A 26,107-nucleotide genomic window follows, 5' to 3' on the forward strand; every position below is an offset into this window, starting at 1 on the left:
ACATGCCTGGTACCCGGCCCTGGGAGGGATAAGGCAGAAGGGTGTTGCCTCCAGGAGTGAACGGACCAGATGGAGGAGGGAGGGCTCTGGATTACTTAGTTTGTGCGTCACAGATTGCCAGTCGCTCCCGGGGGAGCCCTTTGTTACTGAATTGGTGAGCCCAGGCAGGGACTGTCTCTCCCCAGCCAGAAAGGTTCTTAAGATGTCAAAACATCATATGATACAGAGAAAACTTAAAATATTTACAATACACATGCCCACACTCTGGTTGCCAAGACTCACAGCTGTGCCTGCCGGGAGGTAGGGGAGAGGGGAGTGGTGACCCTGAATTGAACCCTTCTACCTCGGCTCCCTGCCCTGCAGTTGACAATCATTAAGTCCCAGAGCACCTGGGGAAAAGCTGCTTGACCTGGAACCAGGAGGCGGAAGTTCGTAACCCAGCATGCACGTTCTTGAGGGTAAGAATTGCAGAAGGGCCCTAAAATTTACTGGGCTTCTGCTCTCTGCCTGGCACTGGACTGAGTACTCTAGTCTGTCTGCATGTGAACTTCAACACTTTGGCGTCCTTAGCCCTTTCTCCATTTTATAAATGAGACCACTGAGACGCAGAGAGGTGAAATATCTTTCCAAAGTCACACAGCCCATCCGTGGGGTAGCGAGGTTTCCAATTCAGGTTTGCCCGACTCAAAAGATGCTCAACATTACTGACCATCAGGGAAATTCAAATCAAAACCGCAATGAGATAAGACCTCACACCTGTTGGATGGTTATTATCAAAAAGACAAAAGATAATGAGTGTCGGCAAGAAGGTGGAGAGGGGCTTCCCTGGTGGTGCAGTGGTTAAGAATCCGCCTGCCAGTGCAAGCGACACAGGTTCGATCCCTGGTCTAGGAAGATCCCACATGCCGCGGAGCAACTAAGCCCGTGCACCACAGCTACTAAGCCTGGGCTCTAGAGCCTGCAAGCCACAACCACTGAGCCCGTGTGCCACAACTACTGAAGCCCACATGCCTAGAGCCCGTGCTCCACAACAAGAGTAGCCACCACGATGAGAAGCCCGTGCACCGCAATGAAGAGTAGCCCCTGCTTGCTGCAACTAGAGAAAGCCCATGCGTAGCAACGAAGACCCAATGCAGCCAAAAGGTAAATAAATTAAAATTTTTTAAAAAAGGAAGGTGGAGAAAAGGGAATCCTTGTACACTGTTGGTGGGAATGTAAATTGTTGTAGCCGCGGTGGAAAACAGTATGGAGTTTCCTCAAAAAATTAAAAATTTCACTACCATATGATCTAGCAATCGCACTTCTGGGTATACATAAATGAACTGAAATCAAGATCTTGAGGAGATATCTGTACCCCTATGTTCATTGCAGCATTACTTACAATAGCCAAGACATCGAAACAACCTAAATGTCCATTGACAGGTGAATGGCTGAACAGAATGTGGTATAGGTGATGAAATATTCTGCCTTAAAAAAAAAGAAGGAAATCCTGCCCTTTGCTACAACACGGATGAACTTGGAGGACAGTACACTAAGTAAAATAAGCCAGACACAGAAGAACAAACACTGCCTGATCTCGCTTCTATCAGGAATCTAAAATAGTCAAACTCAATAGAAGCAGGGAGTAGGATGGTGGTTACAAGGGGCTGGGGGCAGGGTGGAGAATGGGGGAGGTGCTAGTCAAAGGGGCAGAGTTTAGTTACACAGGATGATTAAGTCTTCCAGATCCACTGTACAGCACAGTGCCCAGAGCTAACAATACTTACAAACTTATGAAGAGGGAAGATTTACGTCAAATTTCATCACCAAAAAATAAAAAAAAAATAGAGGGAAGGAAGAACTTTAGAGGTGATGGTTGAGTTTATGGTGATGTGTTCATGGGTGTGTACTTAGCTTAAAACTCATCAAGATGTATTCATTGAGTATGTACAGCCTTTTTCTGTATCAGTCACACCTCGATTTTTATGAAAAGTCCATATTCTCCTCTCCCTGTATGTTGAGCTGTCTTGTGTGGGACCCCCAGAGATGCTGTGCTCTGTTCATATGAACAGGCCCTTCCTGTTCGTATGAGCAACTCAAGGTATGAGGGGCTGAAACGGTGGAAGGAGGGTAAGGACTCAGTTTCTCTACTCCTGTCTGTCCGAGGCTCTGCTGGGGCCAGGCTGCTTTGGTCTTCTGAAAGAGGGGCCCCTACAGGCTATTTCCTGAGACCCCACCTGAGCTGCTCTCCCGCCCCTGTCTTGGAGCTGCCTCTCCAACAAAAATGCGCCATGTTCTTTGACCCTCAAATATTCCATGAAGTGAAACCAGACTGTCTACCCTCTTGGCCAGAGCAGAAAGCTGAGCTGTCACCGGCCCATCACCCCAGGAGGCCCCAGTGCTCACGGGACCATGTCCTAGGAGAAACTTTGGGAATGCGAAAGTCACCTCCCTCCTACCGTCTGTCCCAAAGCTGCCTGTCGTGCTCGGTGATGACCTGTCCTTATGAAACCCAGCTGTGCTGAGACCAAGTGTTTTAGGCACCAAGTGGGGAGCTGGGCTCATGATGGGCCGTGGGACTCATTCTGACCAAATCCCTTCATGAACATGTCCCTCTGTCCCCCCAGGTGGCCAGATTCTTGGAAGCAGGACTCTGCCAATAGGTTGCATGGGTGGGAGGGGCAAAAGCAGGGCAGACGCCCACCCCAGCCCGGCTTGGGAGCGCCTGCAAACTGCCTTAGGAGGACCCAGTGCCACCATCTAACTGTAATTAGTCTCTGGGGGCTCTTTGAGAAATATATTTCTATGCCCAAACCTGATTCATCCCAACATTCTTTCTATATTCTTCCCTTAGTTATTACCCACATCTGACCCTTCTCCCCGCTCCATGTCTATAGTGGAAGGGAAAAACAAGAAAATACTTACTCTTGGTGAGCACATACATTTCCCGCCCCCTCCCCATTCATTGATGTAACGTTGTAACTGCCCAAGGAATGTGGGGCAGACCTTGTCTGCATCCAAGCAAGGGATAGAGCAAAGAAGCTGCTGGACCTTCCTTCCAAGCCTCCCCTTCTAGAAAGGGCACATATACCCAGTCCCAGCCCTCAGTCGCCCTCTGACACTGTGAGTCCTCTTTGACTACCTGGCTCTTTGCTCATCAAACTTCTGTCATTTCTGCTACTTCATCCATTCAACACATAGCTACTGAGACCTACGTAGGGGGACTCACTGCTGTGGATAAAGGCAAATAAGATGTGGTCCTCCCCTTAAGGAGCTGACAGGCTAGTGGGAGACACAAAAGAAAGAGATTTTTAAAAAGGAGGAGAGAGAGATGGAGAAGGAGGAAGAGGAGGGAAGAGGAGAGAGGAGAGAAGAAGAACCACAGCACGGTGTGAAAGATGGTTGAGAAATGATACGTGTGAGTTTTAGGGCAAAGCAGGAGATATTAACTCCTCTGGGGATATCCAGGAAAGCTTCCTGGAAGAGGTGGCCTTGGAAGCCTGCTTATTGAGCACCTGCTCTGAGTCTCTGGTGAATCACATCACATGTGTTACCTCCTTTGACCCACATTTGACCTTGTGGAGTAGATGTTACCATCCCTGACTTAGAGAAGAAGAATCTGCCACTCAGCCAGCTTATGTGGCAGTAAGTGGTCTGGCATCTGAGAGCTGTAGCTTGCTCTACAACCTCGGATGGGTCTCATTTCTATTTAATTGTTTTGATGTCAGAACAGAGAACTTGGGCTTAGTGACAAGGAGACTCGGGTTTAAATCCCATCAGTTCCCACTGCTAGTACTTAGCTTTTCTGAGCCTCGGTTTCCAATGACCAGCAGGATAACCTTGATCTTTCTGAGCCTTCATTTCTGAGCCTGTCTTCATGATGGGAGTATGATGTTGGCAGGATAAAATGAGATATATGTAAGGTGTCTGGCACAGTGCTTGACGAAGAGCAACTGGCCAGTAAGAGATGGTTCCCCTTCCGTCTCTTCTCTTAGTCTCCAGACCCTCTACTGTTCTGTAGCTTGAGGCAGTGGTTAACATTGTGGACCCTAGAGCCAGGGGATGTTGTTTCAAATCTAGTTTCTGTTGTTGCTGTATGACTTTGGGCGGTTACATAACTTCTCTGTGCCTCAGTTCATTATTCTGGAAAACAAGGATGAAAGAGCACCCTCTTCATGGAGGTCGGGATGCAGATCGAATGAGCTGGTATTTGCAGAGCGTGGAGAACCCTGCCCAGCACACAGGAAGTTCTGTGCAGATGACATTGGATAAATAAATCTATACTCTTCACCACCTAGCCCTACCGCTTCTCACCTGAGAGCCTCTGCAGTGAGCTTGGTGCAGCCTGAGCAGAGGAAAAGTTTAAATATTCACCTTGCAGACAACTGGTGGGCAGAGCTGAGAATGGCTGGGAAACCTGGGTGTTCCACAGCCTCGCCGAGGCCCTGGGAGCAGGGAGGCTGAACGTCTCCAGGCATCCAGAGCTTCCGATCCTGCTATCAAGGGTGGGGGATTATTTTCTCTTCCTGCATCTCTGATTCACAGAAGACTGTTAGTCATACCCTCACCTACGGGATCCCACGTACTAAACCCATAGGCTCTGATGTCAACCTCGACTCAGAAAGGAGGAAGTGGATTATGGTCAAGGCCATAACTGACCAAATTAGAAGAAGGAAATTTTTAGAGCGCTGGCTCTCAGCAGAGGCTGCACGTTAGAATTACCCAGGGAGCTTATAAAATATATACTAATAACCAGACCCCACCCTGGTTTGAAATAAAACATGTGATATTAAGAGAGTCTGAGCATCCCAGGGGCCTCAGCCTCTGCATCGCGGGGAGTGGAGTGGCGCCATGAAGGATGAACTACATCAGTGGTTTCTCAGCTTGAGCTGCATCAGGGTCTGCTGGAAGGCTTGAACTCCGAGTACCGGGCTCCACCCCCAGAGGTTCTGATTCTTCAGGTCTGGGGTGGGGCCTGAGAACCTGCATGTCTAACAGGTCTCCAGAGGAGGTGACGCTGCTGGTGCTGGCAGCTCATATGGAGAAGCACTGAGCTGTATAATAGATAAAATCAATCAACGGAAGATATCATCTGCCAAGGCTTCCCAAAAAATGTGTCTACGGCTTTTTTGGATTAAAAAAAAAAAATCCACACTGACAGCTTGAGCAATTGAAGAATGCCAGTCTCAATCAATCTTCACTTTTTTCCTCCTTCTCTCTCTCCTCCCTCAGTCACCGTCCCCTGAAGCTTCTCACTGTTGAGAGTCTCAGCACATGCATGTTACAGAGTGTCATGCGTGGTTCAAGAGTTTTGCAGCGACAAACGAGATAGAGAAAAAGAGGCGCTGACTGCTTCTGAGAGTGTACTAGAGGAAAACATGGAATGTTCTCTGATGCCTTTGGTGGCGGGTCACGTGGATCGGCCCACACAGTGGGATGTGAACTTCCCCCTCTTACAACAATTGAGTCAACTGAATTGTTGAGCAGGCAAATGACAGCACTGATCTGGGGAAAAAGAAAAATTTCTAAACCTGTGTCTGAATCCCAGCGTGGGAGTTTGTATTGTCATAAGAAAGGCATACGGAGGGCTCAGGTAGCCTGTACTAGATTTTGTGATAACATTCATTTAGCTCTCCTAGTCCAAGGGCCTCTCTACCTTGATGAAGATGAAAAAGTAAACTGACAGTTCTTTGGAGGAAAACAACCTGACCTCACCATTTCCTCCAGGCGTCTTCTCTAGATATCCCCAAGCTCCTTCTCTTACATTCTTTGACTGCTAGAATAGTTTGTGGTTTCTAGGAGCTGTTTAAATGTGAAAACAGCTCTTGGGAGAGGTAAACCTAATTTTTTTTTATAAGTGATTTCGGAAATGGTCAAGTTCTCAATCGAAAATTCCATTTTCACTAAATGTAGGGAAATGTGTAAACTCTCATTCTCTTTGGGAGGCTTTTCAAATAGATTTTCTTTAGACCAGCTAAGAACCAGCCCATGTGACCTAGAAATCGTGGAACTGGAGCGACCACGGGGATCGTCAAGTTCAAGTTCCCATTTCATCTAGTCTCTCTCCCCAGCGCATCGTCCACATGCCCTTGAGTGCATGCCCCTTATTTTCTGCATATTTGCAAGACTGCAGCGCACCAATGGGGTCTTATCCCAGTGGTTCAGTGGTTGGAATTGGCATTCTCACCCTATTGGTTTAGGTGTATGACTGTACTTTTAATAGTATATTTATTTTCTAAATATCTGTTGCCTCTAGGGGAATGCAAGCTCCAAAATGATAGGGACTGTCTATAACTTGTTCACCTTTATCTTTCCAGGACCTCTCATAGTGTCTAATCTATTTGCGGCAGTCGTGAAATAGCCCTATAATGATGGAATGAATGACAATGAAGTGACAGAGAGACTGAGATGATAAGGATGACTAGGAATCAACCAGGAGAAAAGACAAGGGAGAGGGCTGCAGGCTGTGAAACCTGCATGTGTGCCAATGTCCTGTGGTGAGAGGGGGTGGCATTTAGGAAGGACTAAGCATTTTTCCATATGCTCAGTCCTTCCAAAGCTAGAGTTCTGGTATATGATGACAAACAAGGCTGAGGAGGTAGAGAATATCTGTATCATAGAGGTCCTTTTTTTTTTTAATATTTATTTATTTATTTGGCTGCTCTGGGTCTTAGATGCGGCACGTGGGATCTTAGTTGTGGCATGCATGATCTAGTTCCCTGACCAGGGATGGAACCCAGGCCCCTGCATTGGGAACACGGAGTCCCAACCGCTGGACCACCAGGGAAGTCCCACAGAGGCCCTTTTAAGCCATCCTTTCTTTGTCTCCTGTTTCCTTGAGTCTCTGATGCTGAAGCCTGAATCTCGGTGCCCTGATAGGAGCATCTATCCTGAATTCCCACTTAGTGGGTAACCAGAATTTCAACCAGTCTCAGTCCTAATTCCAGAGCAGTCGTGTTATAAACTGCCAGTTAATGAGTACTGAGTATGTACCAGACAGTGTACTAAGTCTTTTAGATAAATGTATCTGCTCCTCTAATTGTTTGCCTACTGTGCCCAGGTTTTCTGGAATAGGATCTTGCTTTGAACTGCCAGTCTACTGATAAGAGTCAAATTTCAGGGACCCCCAAACAACTCCCTTCTAACTATTGGCCCTGCATTTCCTACTGTCTGTGCTCTGCTTGAGGGGACCCCAACAGCCCTGGAATTAGGACTGAGTTGGTTGAAATTTGTTCACCCATCTAAACTGAGACAAAGCTATCTGGAGTGGATCGATGAAGCCTTCCATATTGATGTCAAGGACCCATGGTTTTCTCTAAGATTTCCATGTCAGCAACTTGAGTGCTTAGTGGGATGGACAAAAAGACTAATAGCAGAGTGGCCGTGGAGTCAGGGACAGCTGGTCTGACCCCAGGTTTATCACTTACAAGGTACATAACCTTGGACAGGTTCCTTTCCCTCTCTGAATCCCCATTTTCAGGCATAAAAGGGAAACAAAAAAAATGTATTCCAAAAGTGGTCTAAGGGTGTAAGGAAGCACTTTCACCCAGTACCTGGCACATGGTGAGAGGCAGGAACCACAGATGCTGTTACTGCCGCACTGTTAGATGCAGGGAAGGGAGGGAGAGCCTTGCTGCCGAGCTCTTACATTCTACAGAGGGAAGGGAAAATCAGTTAAAAACAAGTAGGGCTTCCCTGGTGGCGCAGTGGTTGAGAGTCTGCCTGCTGATGTAGGGGACACTGGTTCGTTCCCCGGTCCAGGAAGGTCCCACATGCCGCGGAGCGGCTGGGCCCGTCAGCCATGGCCGCTGCGCCTGTGTGTCTGGAGCCTGTGCTCCGCAACGGGAGAGGCCGCAACAGTGAGAGGCCCGCGTACCACAAAAAACAAACAAACAAAAAACAAATACATGCAAATCTCCATTTACTGCTGTTGCTGGGAGACTGGATTGTCTCGTTCATTTTATGTTCTGGGTCTGCAGGTAAATTGCAGAATCCTTTTTATTGAAAATTCACTCCTTCTTCCACAAGTCTTTACTGAGTCCATGCTATTTGCTAGGCACGTGGGAGAAATGAGGCTAACTTAGATGCTGATCTTACATTCACCTTGGGACGTGGAGAACGGAGGGTACAGATTTTCTATAAATGTGAGGGCCGGCACTTCTCTGCTTCGATACAGAATGCTGAGCGTTATTCACTTTAGAAATCACTGAGGATCTTGCAAGGGCCTCTCACTGCCTGAGTGAATTATTTAAGAACTAAAAGAGCGGGTAGGGATGCTGTAGATAGATATGTGCTGAACTGGTGTTTACTACCCATCATTATTTATATAATAATACGAATCATGATATAACATTACATATACTACTTGTAGATTATGCTAGTTATATGTGCATGTTTATTACATATGCACACATAATAATAATGCTTTATTATTACACTAATTCTATAGTGCGAATGGAATATTATATGCTAGGTATTATTATATATGCATATATAATACTAATTGTGCATATATACATATAATGCATATCACAGGTTCCTCTAATTATATATACATAATTGTTCTAATTATATATACAGTGGTCCCTCGGTACCCACAGGCTGGTAGTGCCCAAGACCACCCCCTTCCCCCCACAGATACCAAAATCCAAGGACGCTCAAGTCCTTGGTGTAGTATTTACATACAACCTATGCACATCCTCCCGTGTACTTTAAATCATCTCAAGATCACTTATAATACCTAATACAATGTAAATTCCACATAAATAGTTGCCAGCATGTGGCAAATTAAAGTTTTGCTTTAGGGAACTTTCTGGGATTTTTTTTTCCTGACTATTTTCGAACCATGGTTGGTTGACTCCACGGATGCAGAATCCATGCATACGGAGGGCCAACTATAATTATAATATATAATACGTTTATGTATTATATATCACATATAATGTTCATATATATTACATAATAATTTAAAGATGTAAGTAACCCAGTTACTTATATCATTTCATTTTACTACCACATGTATCTTTCTCTTTAAAACGGAAATGGTAAAATTCTGCTTGGGCCAGAGACTAGATATGCTCATTAAACCTATGCTTTATTCCCACTCTGCAAAGCTAAAGAACGTAGAAATCTGCGAATTGACGAGGGGCTTCCCCATTACACCAAACCCCTCTCGTTTCTCACGCATCTGTTCAACAAGGTTTACCAAACATCTGCTCCGTGCCAGACTCTGCCCTACGCGCGGGGGTCTGGAGCCACGTGCGGCACCGTCTCTGACCCCCTGGAGCTCACAGATGGGTCAGGGAGCAGCCCCCGCAGGCCGTGGTGGCCACTGTCCTGGAGCAAGGTCAATGGTGGCACAACAAGAGGCAAGAGACTCTGCCTGGGATGCTGGGAAAGATTTCTAGAAGACGATATGCCTCAGGGGGAGTGGCTGTGATCTGCAGAAGACACTGGAAGGCCAGGCCATGACAGGAAGGGGAAGGTGTGTGGGAAAACCAGCACTGCTGCAAAATAGCATGAGATGTTCTGGAGAGTAGGCAGAGGACATGCTTCCACTGCTGATATCGCCATAATAATGTGAAGAAAAAAGTAACAGGAGGCCCAGTAGCAATGACAGCAAGTGTTTATTAAACATTCACTATTCTAAGCCCGTGGATGCATAATGTCGTATAATCCCACAACAATCTTCGTGTTCATATAGTATTGTGTATAACGCATATTAAGACAAGTGATCAGAGGAGCTGATACTTTACTCAAGGTCACTCAGCTGGTGAGTACAGCACATCAAGGTCTACCACATCGTACCCTAATGACCTTGGCCCAGGTCGCTAACCTCCGTAAACCTCAGCTCCTTCCTCAGTAAAATAAGGTTGAAGGCTCATTCTGAGAACGCTATGGGATGAGGGTCATGACCAATGTCAGTGATGGCTCACGTCTGTGTGTTAGGGAGTGGATATTGGAAAAGTGGAGGGCAATCATGTTAGTGAGGTAGACTGGGTCAGATCCCAGAGGGCTGGCCTTGTGCCGTCAAGTAAGGGGTGTGCATTTCATTCTGAAGGCCATGACAGGCACTGGGAAGCTTTGAAACACATAATGAAATGCTCAGTGTTGTGTTTGAGAAAAATCACTCTGAAGTGCATGTGGAAACAGCCAGGCCGGTTAGAAAGGTGTTGTCGTAATCCAGGGGAGGAAGTGACAGTCCCAAGAGATGTTGAGTGGAAACAACAAAGGTGCTAATTGGATGTGGAAAGAGGGAGGAAGAGGGGTCCAGGATGACCCCCAGATTCCTGGCTTTAGCGATGAGTGAGTGGTGCAGTTCCATCCACCGAGGCAGCAAATGCAGTGAGAGGAGTGTTATGGGTTGAATTGTGTCCCCCCACCCTCATCCAATTCATAAGTTGAAATCCTAAACCCCAGCACCTCAAAATAGGCCCTTATTTGGAGGTAGGGTCTTCACAGAGGTCAAGTTAAATGAGGTCATGAGGGTGAGCGCTAATCCAATATAACTGGTGTCCTTACAAGAATGGGAAATGTGGACGCAGACTGGCATAGAGGAAAGACCAATGCAAAGAGACCTAGGGAGAACACCACCACCTACAAGCCAGGGAGGGATGCCTGGATCAGATCCCTCCCTCACAGCCATTAGAAGGAGCCAACCCTGCTGATACCTTGATTTCAGACCTCTAGCCTCCAGAACTGTGAAACAATAAAGTTCTGGTTTTTAAGCTGCCCAGTTTGCGGTACTTTGTTCTGGCAGCCCTAGCAAGCTAATATGAGGAGTAACTCACTTGGAGATAGCCATGAGTTACGTTTTGGATGAGTTGAATTTGATGTGTGGTTTCTGGAGAGCCAGGTGAAGACAGATGCCAAAATGGTACTTCAGTACACAAGTCTGGGACTCGGTGGGACTAGAGATAGAGATTAAGATGTATCAGGCATCTCTGCTGCTCCAGCAACTACAGCACAGTGTGATGAGGTAGCACATAGTAGGAATTTGAAAAGGAGTTGAGTGGATAAACGTCAGGTTTGCTTAAGGACAGAGGAGGGGCCACATGGCTATGAGAACCAGTTCTAAGCTCCCACGCCAGAACTAACAAGGTTGGCTCAAGCCCTGTCGAATTTCTGAGGATCGTCATGGTGGTTGATGATATTTACACTCACTAGGAAGGAGAGTCCCTTTTTTTGTTCTTCAAAATCAGGGGATAAAAAATTTAACCAAATACCAAAGCTCTTCTTAGAACAGAGAACTATAGCCTGTCTGGAGTCTCAGGTTCACGCCCATGTTCTGAAATATTGACCTCCAAGTGAGTGTGTCAGTAATGTGTCTATTTTAGGCAGCAACTTAAAAGTCTGCTTAGCTTTAAATGCCAAAATAAGTAGACAGCACGCATGGCATAATAGAAAATGGCAGTAGCTGGAAGTCAGGAGACCTTGCTTTGAATCTCAGGTCTGCCTCTGAAGAATTGGGTTACCTTAACCTTTCAGAGTCCCCTCTCCCTGGTCTATAAAACAATAAGGAGGGGGTAATTGGATGATCTTGCAACTCTGACATTCTCTGATTCTCTCAGTATTGCCTCTAGTAGCAAATGTTGGGAAAAATCACGTTTCCACAAATTGACCTTCCAAACTGATTGAGTCTGCCAACATGAAGACACGTAAATAAAGTGAGAGGCTGTAATTCATATCACAGATGCCTCTGGTAGAATAATTTCCCTCCTTAATAATTTCTGCCTTCTTAAGATGGTAGATGGAACACTGCAGAGAGACAGTACCTGGTTTTAGGACGCATCTTAATTAGCAGCAAACTGGGTTTTACTGGAAGGTTTCTGAATGCACACGATCACAGTATTTTGTCCAATGACTTAAACTTCTAACGATATTGAAAAAGGATATGGGAAGATTAACCATTCCTAACTACATCTGTGATTTCTCTTGGGCCATTCGAGGTTTAAACCTCATGCAATGGCATTTTCTTTATACACCTGGACATCTCAGCCCTGGGTGTAATAAGCCAATAAGGGGTACAGATGATTAAGATTGATTACCTATTAAGTGTCGTGTTTTGTGCCAGGTGCTGGACCTATGTTACTTGTTGCCTCATTTAACGCCCCCTGTAGCAGATGCTGTGAGCCACACCATACCTTTTCTGCACTCAACGTGCTGAAGGTTGCTTACTTAGGGCTCCTGACTGGCTGTGGAAGCACGTTTGGCCTCTGAGGACAAAGACGTGCCTAAGAGTCACTGCTGCAGAAGCAACCCTCAACCGGTAACAGACAGAAATTTGGTGGATAAATACTCCAGCGTCCTCACCACTTGGTCTGGATATGTCCAAGGCGTATTCTACACTTGCTCATGGAGTTCCTCAGAGGGATTGAGTTCCAGTTAGCGTGGCGGATACTAACTTGATAAACACACCCTTTATTGGCTGCCTTCTACCCTGGTATTTCCTATTCCAGATAAAGGACTTACTCTCAAATCCTTGCCTCAGAATCTGCTTCTGGGAAATCCAAACTAAGACATCCTCCAAGATCCTAGGGAGCAGGTAGTATTAGTGCTAATCTATAAATGGAGAGCCTGAGGGTCGATATGGTTAAATAACAGTTGTTATGTCTTGGTACTGGGGTTTTGCTGGCTCACCTTCCTCTGCACCAGTGGTTCTCAACCAAGGGAAATTTCGTCCCCAGGGGACATTTTGAAATGTCTGGAGACATTGCTGGCTGTCACAACTGGGGGCTTGCTGCTGGTACCTAGTAGGTAGAGGCCAGGGATGCTGCTAAACATCTCACAATGCACAGTTCAAGCCCCCCGCAACAAAGGCTAATCCAGCCCAAAAAGGTCAGCAGCGGCAAGGCTGAGAAATCCTGCTCTCCACCCAGTGGGACTAGCTGCTGGATGGTAGCTCTCTTGTGTGACTTGTCCGTTGTATTTCACTCCCAGGGCCAAGCTGTGGCTCAGCTGTGCTCCACTGTCCCCAACGTGACTGTCTTTGGAACAGCTTCTACTTTCAAGCATGAAGCCATCAAAGACTCCGTGACTCATCTCTTTGACAGAAACGCAGACTACGTGCAGGAAGTGAAAAGGTAAGATGTTTGCTATAAAGAGCACCAGGATGGTCCCTGCACTTCTCTCTTAAGGAACAGGAGCGTTCATTTAGAGGAGGGCTGATAACAATCATAACTGTAAACATATATATTACTAGTCCTGTGCTACTTCACATGTATTCACTCATCTAATCCTCTCAACAAGCTTATTATTATCCCCATTTTGGAGACGATAAACCTGAGGAACAGAGCAGTCAAGTTACAAAGCTAAATTGTGAGAGCTCCTATAACACTACCGTAACACAGAGAAGTTTACTTCTCATTCATTCATGTAACAGCCCCAGGGAGTGTGGACTCCAACCTGGGTGTGACTGAGAGCCACCAAAGGACCAAGGTGGTGACATGATCAGATTTGGGTTTGGAAGAGTCACTGGTGCGTCATAGAGAATGAATGGGAGGGGCCATCCATCTGCTGGCTGTTGTGGTCTCCCCAGGGGAGACGTTGCTTTATAACATGATCCATGTTCCACCTATGATCCTTACGGCCCTGTACATGTCAACACAGGAAATCAGATGGAACACCCAGCTGCCGCCATGCTTTCAGGTGATGTGTGTGTCTCACCCCTGCTGATTCCCAGGCTCTGCTCCACTCACAGCTCCTGGGGGGATTCAGAGATGTCCCAGAGCCACTGGTTCTGTATTTTCATTCTCCAGCACAAAATCAGAAGGTACAAAGGAATTAAGTTGTCCGGCTAGCACAGCATCATAACAAAGAAACAATTTCCTCCAAATCACTGATTAAGATGAAAAATTGAAGGGTTGGAGGATGGGAGATCTGGTTGTTTGAAGTGATAGATTTAGACCGGATTAGGTGAAACTTGGGAAGTTTTTCGGAAAGGAGAGTCTTCTGACAGTCTGAATTCTCAAATTAAAAAAAAATTTTGAGTGTCAAGATTTGCGTGTCATTTAAGGTTGCCCCAGTATTTCCCATGTGATGTGAAAAGAAAGCTTTAAAGCTAGATATTGGAAATTTACCACCCGTTGCTCAGATGTCCAGAGATTGCAGGCATTTTTTTTTAAGTATAGTTGATTTACAATAGTGTGTTAGTTTCAGGTGTATGCATGTTATACATACATATATATATACATATATATTTCTGATTCTTTTCCATTATAAGTTATTACAAGATATTGAATAGCGTTCCCTGTGCTATACAGTAAATCCTTGTTGCTTATCTATTTTATGTACAGTAGTTTGTAAAGACTTCCAGAATATATCTTTGCCTACTTTTATAAACTTCCTTCCTTTAACTTGCATCTTTCAAGCTGTGGTCTGGAAAATGAACTACCACTTTCCCTTCAGCCACCTTTCCTTTCACCCTCTTAAGAGATATTTCTTCAAGCATCCTTTCCTCTGTTCCTGCACTGACCTGCTTAATAAATACTGAGTACCTAGCAGGTACTCTGCTAGGGCAGGAGATCCAGCAGAAACCACCTTGAGGATCACTGTCTGCATGGAGCCTGGAGCCTCGTTGGGAAGAAGGGACAAGAGATATTTTAAAAATTCATTGATTGCTACTTCTGATATGTGCTTTGGTGGAGAAATGCAAGGTGCTAGTGAAATAAACATAGGCAAGTGGGGAAATCAGACATGTCGTCCATCAGCAAGTGAGATTTGGGCTGAGAACTGAGGGCTGAGAATTTGGCCAAAGGAAGAGCATTTCTGACCAAGGAGAATGGCATGTGCTAAGGCCCAGGGTCAGGAAAGACTTGGTCAAGTCAAGAATGTGAAAGGAGACTAGTGCAGCTGGAGGCTGTGGTCAGAGGATGTGTGCGGTAGTGGAGAGGAGGGTCAGGAGGTGGCGGCTCTTCTGAAGAAGGGACAGAAGCCATAAGCAGGGAGCCTCTGCTGTCCCCACGTCCCAGGTAGCTCCACCATCCCCCATCCCCTCAGTGTCCTTGACCTGCTGCCTTTAGCTCCAGATTCAGTGACTTCTTCGGATGTCGGAAGAGCAGAAGCATCTGAGACCCACCTGCCCACCACCTTCCTGCACACGTGACCTCCAACAGTTCCTTCCTTACATTTTTAAGTAGAGATTCTGGGATTAGCCTAAAAATGACTGGGAAGCTGCAAATACGTTTGTACTCTCTGTCCCACGACTCCTACGCTCAGGATATAATCCGAAAGAAAATAAAAGTCACGGGTCCACCCTGCTTGCTGCAGACCCAAGCACTGCTCCTGCTTCATTGTTAGGTGCTCAGGACGTGACGACAGGGTGAATTACAGCATTGTCTGTAAAAGCGAAAATTCAGAACCAGCCCCCACTATCAACAGAAGGGAAACGGTTTGGTAGATTACACTACACCCACACACTTGAGTATTATGCAGCCCCTTAAAAAGTGGTAATTATGGAGACTCTGTCAGAAAATGAAAAAAATACCTGTGGTAGCATATTGAGTGGAAAAAAAGCAGAATGCCAAATTCCAGCTACACTGTGATCACAGCTTTGTATAAATTCTTGGCGCGCGTGAGGGCATAAAATGAAGGGGGAAAAAAATCCACTCACTGAGATGCAATAGGAGTGGAATGCTGAGTGATTTGTCTTCCTTTTCTGATCATGGATATTGTTTGTTACACTGTGTAACACACTGTGTAACACAACACACTGTGTTGTGTGTAATCAACTAGAAAAAATAATAACATAAAATTTCTTGGGATGAAAATTCTTTTATCAACCAGTCACTCAGTAAGCTTCTTTTGAATATGTTTGCATCCTAGAGCCAGGCATTATAAAGGGAATAGGGGAAAGAAAATATATAATACAGACATAACCTTTATGTCACTTCCCCCTTCTCTGTTCCGGAGGAGAGAGAAGAGGATGTTTGAAACCAAGTGGAAGAGTTAGAAGCCTTCAATTGTGTGCATCTGACTGTAAGGGCTTTAAAAATAAAGAGGGGGGCTTCCCTGGTGGTGCAGTGGCTGAGAGTCTGCCTGCCGATACAGGGGACACGGGTTCGTGCCACGGTCTGGGAGGATCCCACATGCCGCGGAGCGGCTGGGCCCGTGAGCCATGGCCGCTGAGCCTGTGCGTCTGGAGCCTGCGCGTCTGGAGCCTGCACTTCCGGAGCCTGTGCTCCGCAACGGGAGAGGCCACAACAGTGAGAGGCCCATGTACTGCAAAAAAATAAAAATAAAATAAAATAAAATAAATAAAATAAAAATAAAGAGGGAAGAAAGACCAGAGAGCACGCCAAGGTGGACAGCCCCAAGGAGGTGCTTGAAGAGTGGGAACTCTTTTAGTCAGTACAGAGAGGTAGGGAGCGAGTCCCAGGCAAGGCGAGGGGGGCACCAGGCTTTGTCTGTCTCCTCCCACTCTGCTGAGCGTTTCAGTGAGATCATTGTAGGTGCATCCTGAAAGATGAAAATTCCTTATATTATATAAAGAAACTGAGACCTAGTGGAAATTAACAAGAGTCTAGCCACCAGGAGAGAACAGAGAGAAAGCGATCAAGAAAGGATTCCTAGAAGTGGTACTACGTGCACGTGGGAACCGTCAATAGTAAACTTTTACTAAGCAGCCTACTGTGCGCCAGGCACAGTGCTGGGCACTCTGACATCACCTCATCCCTCTGTCATGAGCTTGGAGGTGACGGTTAAAGCTAAGGCAGAGATGAGTTCTCAGAGAAAGGGAAGTCTGAACGAGAAGAATTGTGTGGAGTGCCAAGGACCCAACTGGAAATGAAAGTTACAGTAAAGGGGAATTAATTTCTCGACAAAGTTGAAGGGCTGCTTACCCAGTAATGGCTCTATTGCAACTACCACCACTCAAGAGAAATTCTCCACTGATCCGAGTGGACGGGAAGCAAAGAGGCAGTATTCTCAATAAAGGAGCGAGGGGTTGGGGACCAAGGAAGGACAGATAGGAAAGTCTCGGATCAGCAATCCCAAAATATCTTGATGCTGAATTTGGCCCAGAGAATCTCTGAGCTGCGGCTATTTCTGTTTGCTGTTTAAGTCTGCAGAGATTTATGACAGAGGGAGAAAGCAGAATAGGAGCTGTTGCCTTTAACCCTCTGCCCTTACCCTCTCTGCTTTTATGTAATTAAGACTACACAAATGCAGGCAAGGCAGACACTCCCAGAAATTGGGGAGCGGGGGTGAGCTAAGAAATGAGGATGTCCTCTGTGCCTCTGATGGGCTACCTGCTCTGCTTGTGATATTCATGATTATTCCACTAAAAGATGCTGCTAAGGGGCTTCCCTGGTGGCGCAGTGGTTGAGAGTCCGCCTGCCGATGCAGGGGACGCGGGTGAGCAATGTGCTAAGACAAGGTAACCCTGCAAAGGCACAAGTCTGAGGAAGGGCCATTCTTGTCTGAGCAGAGCACGGCCCAGCCAGAGCTGGGAACTCTGTAGGCAGGAATATATTCCCTACAACCCCCAGAGCCTTCAGGTTCTACTGCCCCTCCTGCATAATCTCTTTTAACCCAAGAAGCCCAGTAGATGTTTGTTAAGTGCATGAGCGAGTGAATTAATAAATGTATAAATAAATGAATGGAAGAAGGGATCTTCTTCCTAATAGAGTACAAATGTGGATTCCCTGTGGAGCCCTCCATCACTGTAGGATTTATTTAACCCTTTTCCTCTAGGAGCATGTTTATAGGTTGAACCTGGAGATTGGACAATAGAAGTTTGCAAGTTAAATTAACGTGCCTTTATAGCTTCACTGAGAAGGGAGGTGGAGAGGGAAGAAAGCCAATCCTTGGTAGACCGGAAGCCCCATGAAGACAAGGAGCTTGCTGGTTTTCACTATTCAGCACCGTGGACAGAGCCTGGCACACACCTCAATTTCCACAAATATGAGTTGTTGACTGACTTACAGAGCAACTATTATGTGGCTGGCAATGGGCCAAGCACCACATCTGCCACCTCACTTCATTCTTAGCACAAAGAAACATGCTAGCACCACTTTATTTTATTTTTTTTAACTTTTAGAAAATATTTATTTAATTTATTTATTTTTATTATTTTTTGGTTGCTCCAGGTCTTAGTTGCAGCACATGCTGGATCTTCGTTGCAGCATGCGGGATCCTTAGTTGTGGCATGCAGACTTCTTAGTTGCTGCATGAGGACTTCTTAGTTGTCACAGGCATGTGGGATCTAGTTCCCTTACCAGGGATCGAACCCGGGCCCCCTGCATCGGGAGTGCGGAGCCTTACCTACTGGACCACCAGGGAAGTCCCGCTAGCTCCACTTTACAAAGGAGAAAGCTGAGGCTCAGAGAAGTTGAGCAAGGCGGTCAGACTGACTGTGATGTTCTCTGCTGGCACCACCAGCCAGGTTCTTAGCTGTCTGCGGCTTTGTGAAATTCTCACAGTTGGACTCAGGAGGATACATCCACCTCCCGGGCTTCTGCCCTATTTATTTCTACTCCCAGAGCTCTCTCTGTTCCTGATTCTGGCAGTAAACAGTATGACAGAGGAAGGAAAGGGGTTGACAGTTTGGTCCCTGACAGGTTACACTATTTTACTTTGTCTTCTCACCATTTAGAATCTCTGCTGAAGGAGTGGACATTGTTTTGGATTGCCTCTGTGGGGACAACACTGGAAAAGGTCTCAGCCTTCTCAAACCACTGGGAACCTACATTTTATATGGTGAGCGCTAAACAGAAGCAGGGGACATGGTCGGCGACAGGCAGCACCGCAACGCATGTGTGCTTACAAGGGGCTCTGAAAAATGAGATGTGTTGATATGCTGGCGTAATGAGATGGGGATGGTGTTAATATTTTCTATAGTATTGCTACTGTTCTCAATTATAAAAGTGCCTACTGCCCTATTATCCCATGAGCATTTCTCATTCTAAAAGAAATAAAGCAAGGCCAAGCCAAGGTAGTGACAAGATGGGACTCGACCCACAGAAGGTGGCACATGTGGAAAATACTAATAGCTTCAAAGGAAGTTACAAAAATGAAGCAATAAAACACCCATAAGAGGATGGAGAAGAGTAGCTAGGATGTGGTGGTTTTAAAAGGGAGGATCTTCACTATTGGAGATGAAGTTGCAAGGTACAGAATCTCCTTCCTCTAAACTACTCCTGTATGTCCCAATCAAGACAGAAGCCCTGGATGGATAGAGCCCATGTCTGCCTCTAATTCACTTATATGCTCTTGGGTTTGGGAGGATTCATGAGAGACATCTGGGAGCGGGTTTTCTCCAGCAGAATGAGACCCCAGAGACTCCTCTCCCCCCTCTTCTTCTCTTTGTCATAGGCAGGTAAAACAATTTAAACATTAGTCTCTGCAAAGAAAAAAGCGTATCTGAAGCCAGATGTCGCATCCCAAAGCCAAACGATCTTGGAGCTCTCCAATGCTTGAGATTTTTGGCACTCTGTCCCACGGAAGTAGAGTAGAAAATTGAGCCTTAGTTCTGCATAACTCAGAAAAAAATACTCATTTCCCTACTATTAGCTGAGAATCTTATAAAACAGATATCTGAGAGGTATAAGTAGTCAAGCATCATTTTGTCATCATCAGATCACTGTGACAGAGAAGGAAGAGACTTCCATTGCTGGAGTGTTCTGGCATTATGAGTAGTGGCCATGTATTTGAAAGTCTTTAGCGGTGGATGCAGTTTTTAAATTATTACTATTGATAAGAGAAGCTATAAATGTCAGTGTAGGGATATTGGCTATGACTAACACGTGAGTCAAATACAGATGAGCATTTTACCCATCCTTATTCATTTACTGGTTCTATTTTTGCCCAGTTCCATGACGTCATTTTGGTGTACACAACTTGATCACATCACGAGTATCTTATTACATCAATTACTTGACTACTAAGTAATCAAAACCTAGTGCTGTGAAGCTTGCACCCTGTAAAAGTCACCCCATAAAAGGAGAAGCAGTGACTAACTGGCTACTAGTTTACCAAGGCCAAAGAACCAAGTTTAAGACATACATTGTTTTTTCATTTAACTGTTCTCTGAGAGGAACTTACTCCCAAATCTGTGGGCGGAAGGCAGAAAAGTCGCTGAAAAGGCACCACCAGGGTATAGTATCTCTTAACCCTCACCCAACCCAGAACCGCAGAAAGGGGTTTTTCCTTTCTGTAAGAGCATGTTAGGGAATCTTTCCTAACTCGACTTCCTGTCTTAACTCTGAATATTGCTTGTTCCCATCAGCAAGGCTCCGTTTCCCACACCATTGGTCTCAAGTGGTTTTCACCTTTCTGCCCAGACCTCTTTGGAGCTTACACGTGGGTCACACCATTTCCTTGGCTTGTGAACCTATTTTCACCCTCATCTGCTCCTCTGGACCCCATCTTTCCATCCATCTAAATTCTAATTCAGCCCTGTCTCTCTCCACTACTTAAATGCCCAGCCAAGGTCAGGTCCCCAAGCCCCTCACTTGCCGAGGAATCCAATTCATGCCATGAAGTAATCTCACAAAGGAGTTCATTTCTCGGTCTCAGAGAATGGCACCAACAAGACATTTCGGCAACTCATCATTTTATTATAATGGTGGCTTAAATCACATTTTTGCCACGTGACCTATTGTCCAACGTTATGAAATAGTCACCTTGAGAAATGTTACTTCCTCTCTGATCCAGTGATACTTAGTTAAAATTAAGTCAACTCGACACCAACCACCCCCTCCAATTCCCTTATTTTTCCAAGGTTGACCTAAATTTCCTTTCAAGTTCTTGACAGTTCTGGGCCAGACAACTGCCATTCTTCCACGCAAAGCAAGAGATGCTGATTTTCGTTGGCTTGATTTGGGAATCTTCCACTTGCAGGTTCATCCAACATGGTGACTGGAGAGACCAAGAGCTTCTTTAGCTTTGCAAAATCAGTAAGTATCCGTGCACGTCCAAAGTACGCTGGTGGTGTGGTGCTTGGCATGTTGTGAGCTCTTCCATCTAAGGACATGGACCGAATAGCCTAAATCTTGTTTGTCCTTCATCTGCATCATTCATTTGCAAGAAAGCCTGCATTCTCAACCTGCTCACCACACATGGACAGGACTGTGACTTGGGCCACTTTTGTCCAAATGAAGCAGAGAAATGAGAGTGCCCGAGAAACTCCAGAAAACTGTATTTTGATTTCAACAGAGATTGTTTAAGTGTTGGTATTTTTAATCACTGGTCAAGAATAAACTTAGCATTCGTGCACTCTACTTGGTCCACAGAGAGACCAGCCTTTCAGTCTGGCTACTTTCTGACCGGGTCTCTAGGGCTACTTGAGATTTCTCTGTAGCCCCATCCTACTGGCTTGGAGAGACAATAGAACTCGACACTTTTCGCAAGCTCCTGGGCTGATTTTTTGACACAGGCAAGTGTGTGAACCACTAGCTTACGTGCTCATGCTCTGAACACAGTGGTTATTGTGTCTGCAGTTGTGAAGCTGCATCCCTGGGCACTCACCCCACCACGAACCTCCTCAGGTCTACATTCCCACCTGGAGCCACACTTACTAGAATTAAACTAATCTGGGCTTGAACTTCCATGTTTACGCCTGTCCCCACCACAGGGGCCGCCATGTCCCATCAGAGCTTGCCTTTGTCCTCCCTCCTCTTAGCCTCCTTAGCAGCCAGTGAGGCACTGATGGATTCACTCGCTTTGCAAGCATCTTCTGAGCACCTACTACTTGTGGTGCTGTGCCAGGCACCAGGGTACCACAGCAAATGAGACAGATGCATTTGAGGCCCTCGGGACTCTTGCGTTCTAATGAAGGAGATGATGAAATAAGTAACACATATTAATAAGATGATGGTAAATAGTCATAAAATCTCTGAAAGGGATGAAAGCAGGGTGCTGAAGTAGAAGACAGAAGAATGGGGTGGAAGCATGGTGAATAGGGTGGTCAGACAAAGCCAGGGAAAGGGGTTTAGAATTGACTCTTTGTGGCACTGTGGGATATTCATATGCCCCCAAAGTGCCAGCACTGGCTGCCAAAGGCTTCCTCTCCAAACACTCCCTGATTCTGGAATGATTAGTACCCCCGGCCCTGTGAGACTAGAATTAAAGGGCCTCGGTTTGCACTTGAGCTTTAAAGTTCAGGTCAAGGTTATCGCAACTTCGGGATGAACAGGGGAGCAAGAATGGAGTCTAGTGAAGGATGATGCTGTCTGGAGCGCGTCCCCTGACGACAGGCTTTGTGTCACTCGCAGCTGTTTTGTTGCTGTGGCTGCAATTAACATGATGCTGACGGCCTGCTGTAGGGAACCAAATTGGTCCCAAATTACATACAATTGTAAGAAGTGTTTTCCCTTTCTCCCCTACGTGCACAATCACAACACACAGCGTTAATGAAATAATTGTCGTGTGCCCACGTTCAGGGAAGGCGCTCGTGAAAACAGCCACGATGGAGAGTAACATTCTCCTGCTTAAAGCAAGGGTGCTGATTACCAGAAGGCTGTATAGCTGGGGGTCAGGAATAAAGACTGTTCCCTTTCAGAGGCCGGGTTCGTGTCAGTTGTTCAGTTAGAAGCAAACTGAAGGTAGGGCATGCTGAGGAGTGGGGTGATGACTTTGTTCTGGAAGGTTCTAGAAGGCATTTTCTTCTATACATTGGAGAAAGGCTTAGAAATTAAAGGCATATTTGGAAGCATACAGGAATTTCTCCCTCAGCTATCTTAATGGTGTTCCCCCTTAAAACTCTTACAGGGAGCTTGTGTTCACATGCCATTTGCTTTTAGATCCTAACGATGACGATAATAGCAAATGAAGTCAACATTTTGAGAGCAGTCTGACTCCAAATCCAGAGCTCTTACTCGCTCGATCCAAGATATCTCTCCAACTTAAGGTGATAAAAATATTTCACATTTATAGAGCACGTACTACGCACCAGACACTGAGCTAAGTACTTTGTATGTATCAACACATTTATTCCCCATGACGACCCCATGAGGTACAGTAGGGAAACTGAACACAGAGAGGTTAAGTGATTTGCTTAAAGTTGCACAGCTTGCGAGTGACAGAACTGGGATTCAAAACCAGGCATTCAGCTCTAGAACACAAACACAACTGGGCAGCAACGGTAGCTTCGGCAAGCATTCATTTCACAAACGCTTTGTGGAAGCGCTGCACATACACTGTGAATCAAGTTACTAATCATTTCTCTACCTTTGCTTTTGTGGCAAGCAGCCCACGGCCAAATACATATCTCTCCTAGAGCTGGACCCCAGGCCCTTGGGGATATTTTGGTAAAAAATGTTGTGCATGAACCTTGTCCCTGTTTACAACCTGTCTTTCTTACACTTATTTTCCAACAATCTGATTTCCCCACTTAAAAAAAACAAGATATTTTACTTTTTAGAGTTTCCTCAATCCTGGAAGGAGGCAGGATGTAAAAGAAACACACCGATAACATAACTATTATAGATGTTCCTAAGTGTCCCTCACACTTCTCTTTGCCTTCTATATTAAACATTTTGATCTCTTAGCACCCTCTAGAAGCTGGACCTTTGAATTTCTAAATTCTAACCAGCACCAGAAGAAACACAATTAAATCAGAACAAAGCAGCTGGATCACCATTTCTGTAGTTTTTAATGGATTACCTACTTATTTTCATGTCTGGAGTGGGAGATGAAAGACAGGAAATAAGGGAGCCATATGTGCCAGGTGTGGGTATCCCACGTAGGACTTCAGCACTAGTGACATCTGGGGCTGGATAATTCTGTTTTGAGGACCTGTCCTATGTATTGTAGGAGAGTTAGCAACATCCCTGGCTTCTTCCCACTAGATGCCGGCTGATTCCCCCCTTGAGTTATAACAAAAAACATCTCCAAACATTTACCAAATGTCCCTGGGGGGTAAAACCGTCCCCAGTTGAGAACCATCAATTTAGTTCCAACACTGTGGCTTCATTGCTCCGATACGCTGTTCCTTCTTGCTATATTACGCTCCCTTCCTCTTCCTTATCTGACGCATTCTGCCTCACCTCTCCAGCCTTGCTGCTGTTCCCCCAAGGAAAGCTGCTCGTGCAGGCAGAGGCATCACTCCCCCCACGTCCCCCCACCCCTCCCGCTCCCTTCACCAGCCCCATCACCACCACCGCCATCCAGTCAGCCAAGCGCTTTACGCTAAACTCTCCCAGGAAACCTCGGAGGCAGCATCCTGCCAGTGTGTGTCGCTGAGAAAAATGAAGCACAGAGAATAACAGGGAGCAAATTGTAGAGTCAGGATCCAACTCCAGATCTGATGGTCCCAACCGTGTGACTTAACATTCTGATCACATGTGGTCTCGCAGTTGTTTTTGTAAAGGGCTGTGTCCCACCTACATCCTGGGCTCTTCTGGGAAGCATCACTCTGCACCTGTAGCAGTGCTCAGCCAAAGAGGTGCTGACAGAAACACACCAGCAAGAGCTACCGCCTGGGCATCTCGAATCCACCCAAGTACAGCCCCCTTGTCTCCCTGCAATGCTACAAACATGGCCTGGCATTGATTCCTTGTAACGCACACCTTCTCTCTTTCCAGTGGTGGCAGGTTGAGAAGGTGAACCCCATCAAGCTATACGAAGAGAACAAAGTCATTGCTGGGTTTTCCCTTCTAAACCTGCTCTTCAAACAGGGCCGTGCTGGCCTCATTCGAGGAGTGGTGGACAAACTCATTGGGCTCTACAACCAGAAAAAAGTCAAGCCCGTGGTGGACTCCCTGTGGGCCCTGGAGGAGGTAAGGATGATGTTTCCCCAGCAAATAATCTCTGTCTTTTTAGTCAGCTTTGGGCAGCCAGATCCGCTCTTTTATTAAGTGATTTTTCTCCAGGTTTGTTTGCTTTAAATGAGGGTCCTAAAAGTCATTGTCCTGTAGTATAGAGTGCTTTGGATGTAAGAAATACTTTACGTTTCGTAGTGGTTCTCAAACCACGTGTGTCAACATGCCATTCATGCCATGAACCCTTCCCGGGTAGGTCACCAAATCTTGATGGGTGTGTACGATTCACCTTGGTTACAAGAGAGCGTGTACATTGTGCAGCGTCAGTTATATCCTCACCATGTGAGTGTGTGAGATCAAGGCCAGGGCGGACAATGGTTCAGAGCTGAAATGATTTGTGTGCCAAGCCCCGATGCTTGGAGCCCCTTCCAGACCTTGTTAGCTGCCACCCTGGGCACTGTAATTATGAATGAATTGTTGGATCTAGTGTTTGACTGAGTCTTTTTATTAACTGATCTGCAAAAAGTTCTAGTATTTGAAAGCATTCCTTGATCACACAAAAAAATTAAGAGCCCCTTGTGTCACCTTTAAGGATACTGAATTGTGAACTGACCATACTGGTTCAGGGGAGATGTGCTAGGAAGAGGCAGCATCTAGAAAATTCTTCAGGACAAGGGAAGTTTTGGACATTTGGGAAGCCAGTCACGGTAGCTGCCCGTGAGGAGAAAATGAAGAAATGTGGTCTAGGTTTCAAGAGGCATTCCACTAAGAAATCTTGTAGGTCAGGATGTCATGACCTTGGCTTCAGGGAGCCATGAAGCCCCTGAGAAAGATGTGGGAGTGTGTTTTTTGCTCGTTTGGCTGGTTTTTGCATTTTGCATGGGTGAGTGTCTTACAGTACAAGTACATTTTTGTACTCTGGGGCGTCACGGACACCTTTGAAAAACTTAACAAAAATAACATTCCATGGAACAGATAGTAGCTGTCATCCTGGCAAGAAAGCTGGTGTTATTTGCTTAATGGACTAGGTTGGGCAAAATCTAATGGCTTTCCTAAGCACAGAAATCCCCCCCCCCCCGCAAAAAGGCTTTGTGGGAGTCACCATGTAATCAGAGGGGCCTGGTCCTGGATCCATGGATCAGGCCTATATATGCCTCTCTGATACTGCAATATCATGAATGATACTTTAAAAACCCGACCACCAAAACCCCTTGTTTCTTATGGTAAAAGAAATACATGCTTATTATAGGAAATTCCTAAATTAGCCAAAAACATAAGGAGAAAATAAATTGCAAGTCCACATTCCAGAGATAGATAACATTGTTAATATTTTGGTTTGCTTCCTTCCAGTCTTTTTTCTACAGCACACGCTCACTGTAACTCAATGCGTTACCAAATCAAATCAGATTATCATACATTCCTTCTGTTGT

At 45.8% G+C, this 26,107-nt stretch overlaps 1 protein-coding gene across 1 annotated transcript in view; it reads left to right on the plus strand.

Moving 5' to 3' along the window:
• The window catches only part of VAT1L (vesicle amine transport 1 like), a 146,074-nt gene that overhangs the window by 49,212 nt on the left and 70,755 nt on the right, over positions 1 to 26,107 (plus strand). Inside the window, exons 4-7 of the mRNA XM_060000260.1 lie at positions 12,919 to 13,061; positions 18,572 to 18,675; positions 20,818 to 20,873; positions 24,501 to 24,695. Coding sequence (XP_059856243.1) covers positions 12,919 to 13,061; positions 18,572 to 18,675; positions 20,818 to 20,873; positions 24,501 to 24,695 — 498 coding nt within the window. The remainder of the gene's footprint in view (positions 1 to 12,918; positions 13,062 to 18,571; positions 18,676 to 20,817; positions 20,874 to 24,500; positions 24,696 to 26,107) is intronic.

Source organism: Delphinus delphis, chromosome 20, assembly GCF_949987515.2.
Source record: "Delphinus delphis chromosome 20, mDelDel1.2, whole genome shotgun sequence".
Classification (NCBI taxonomy): Eukaryota; Metazoa; Chordata; class Mammalia; order Artiodactyla; family Delphinidae; genus Delphinus; species Delphinus delphis.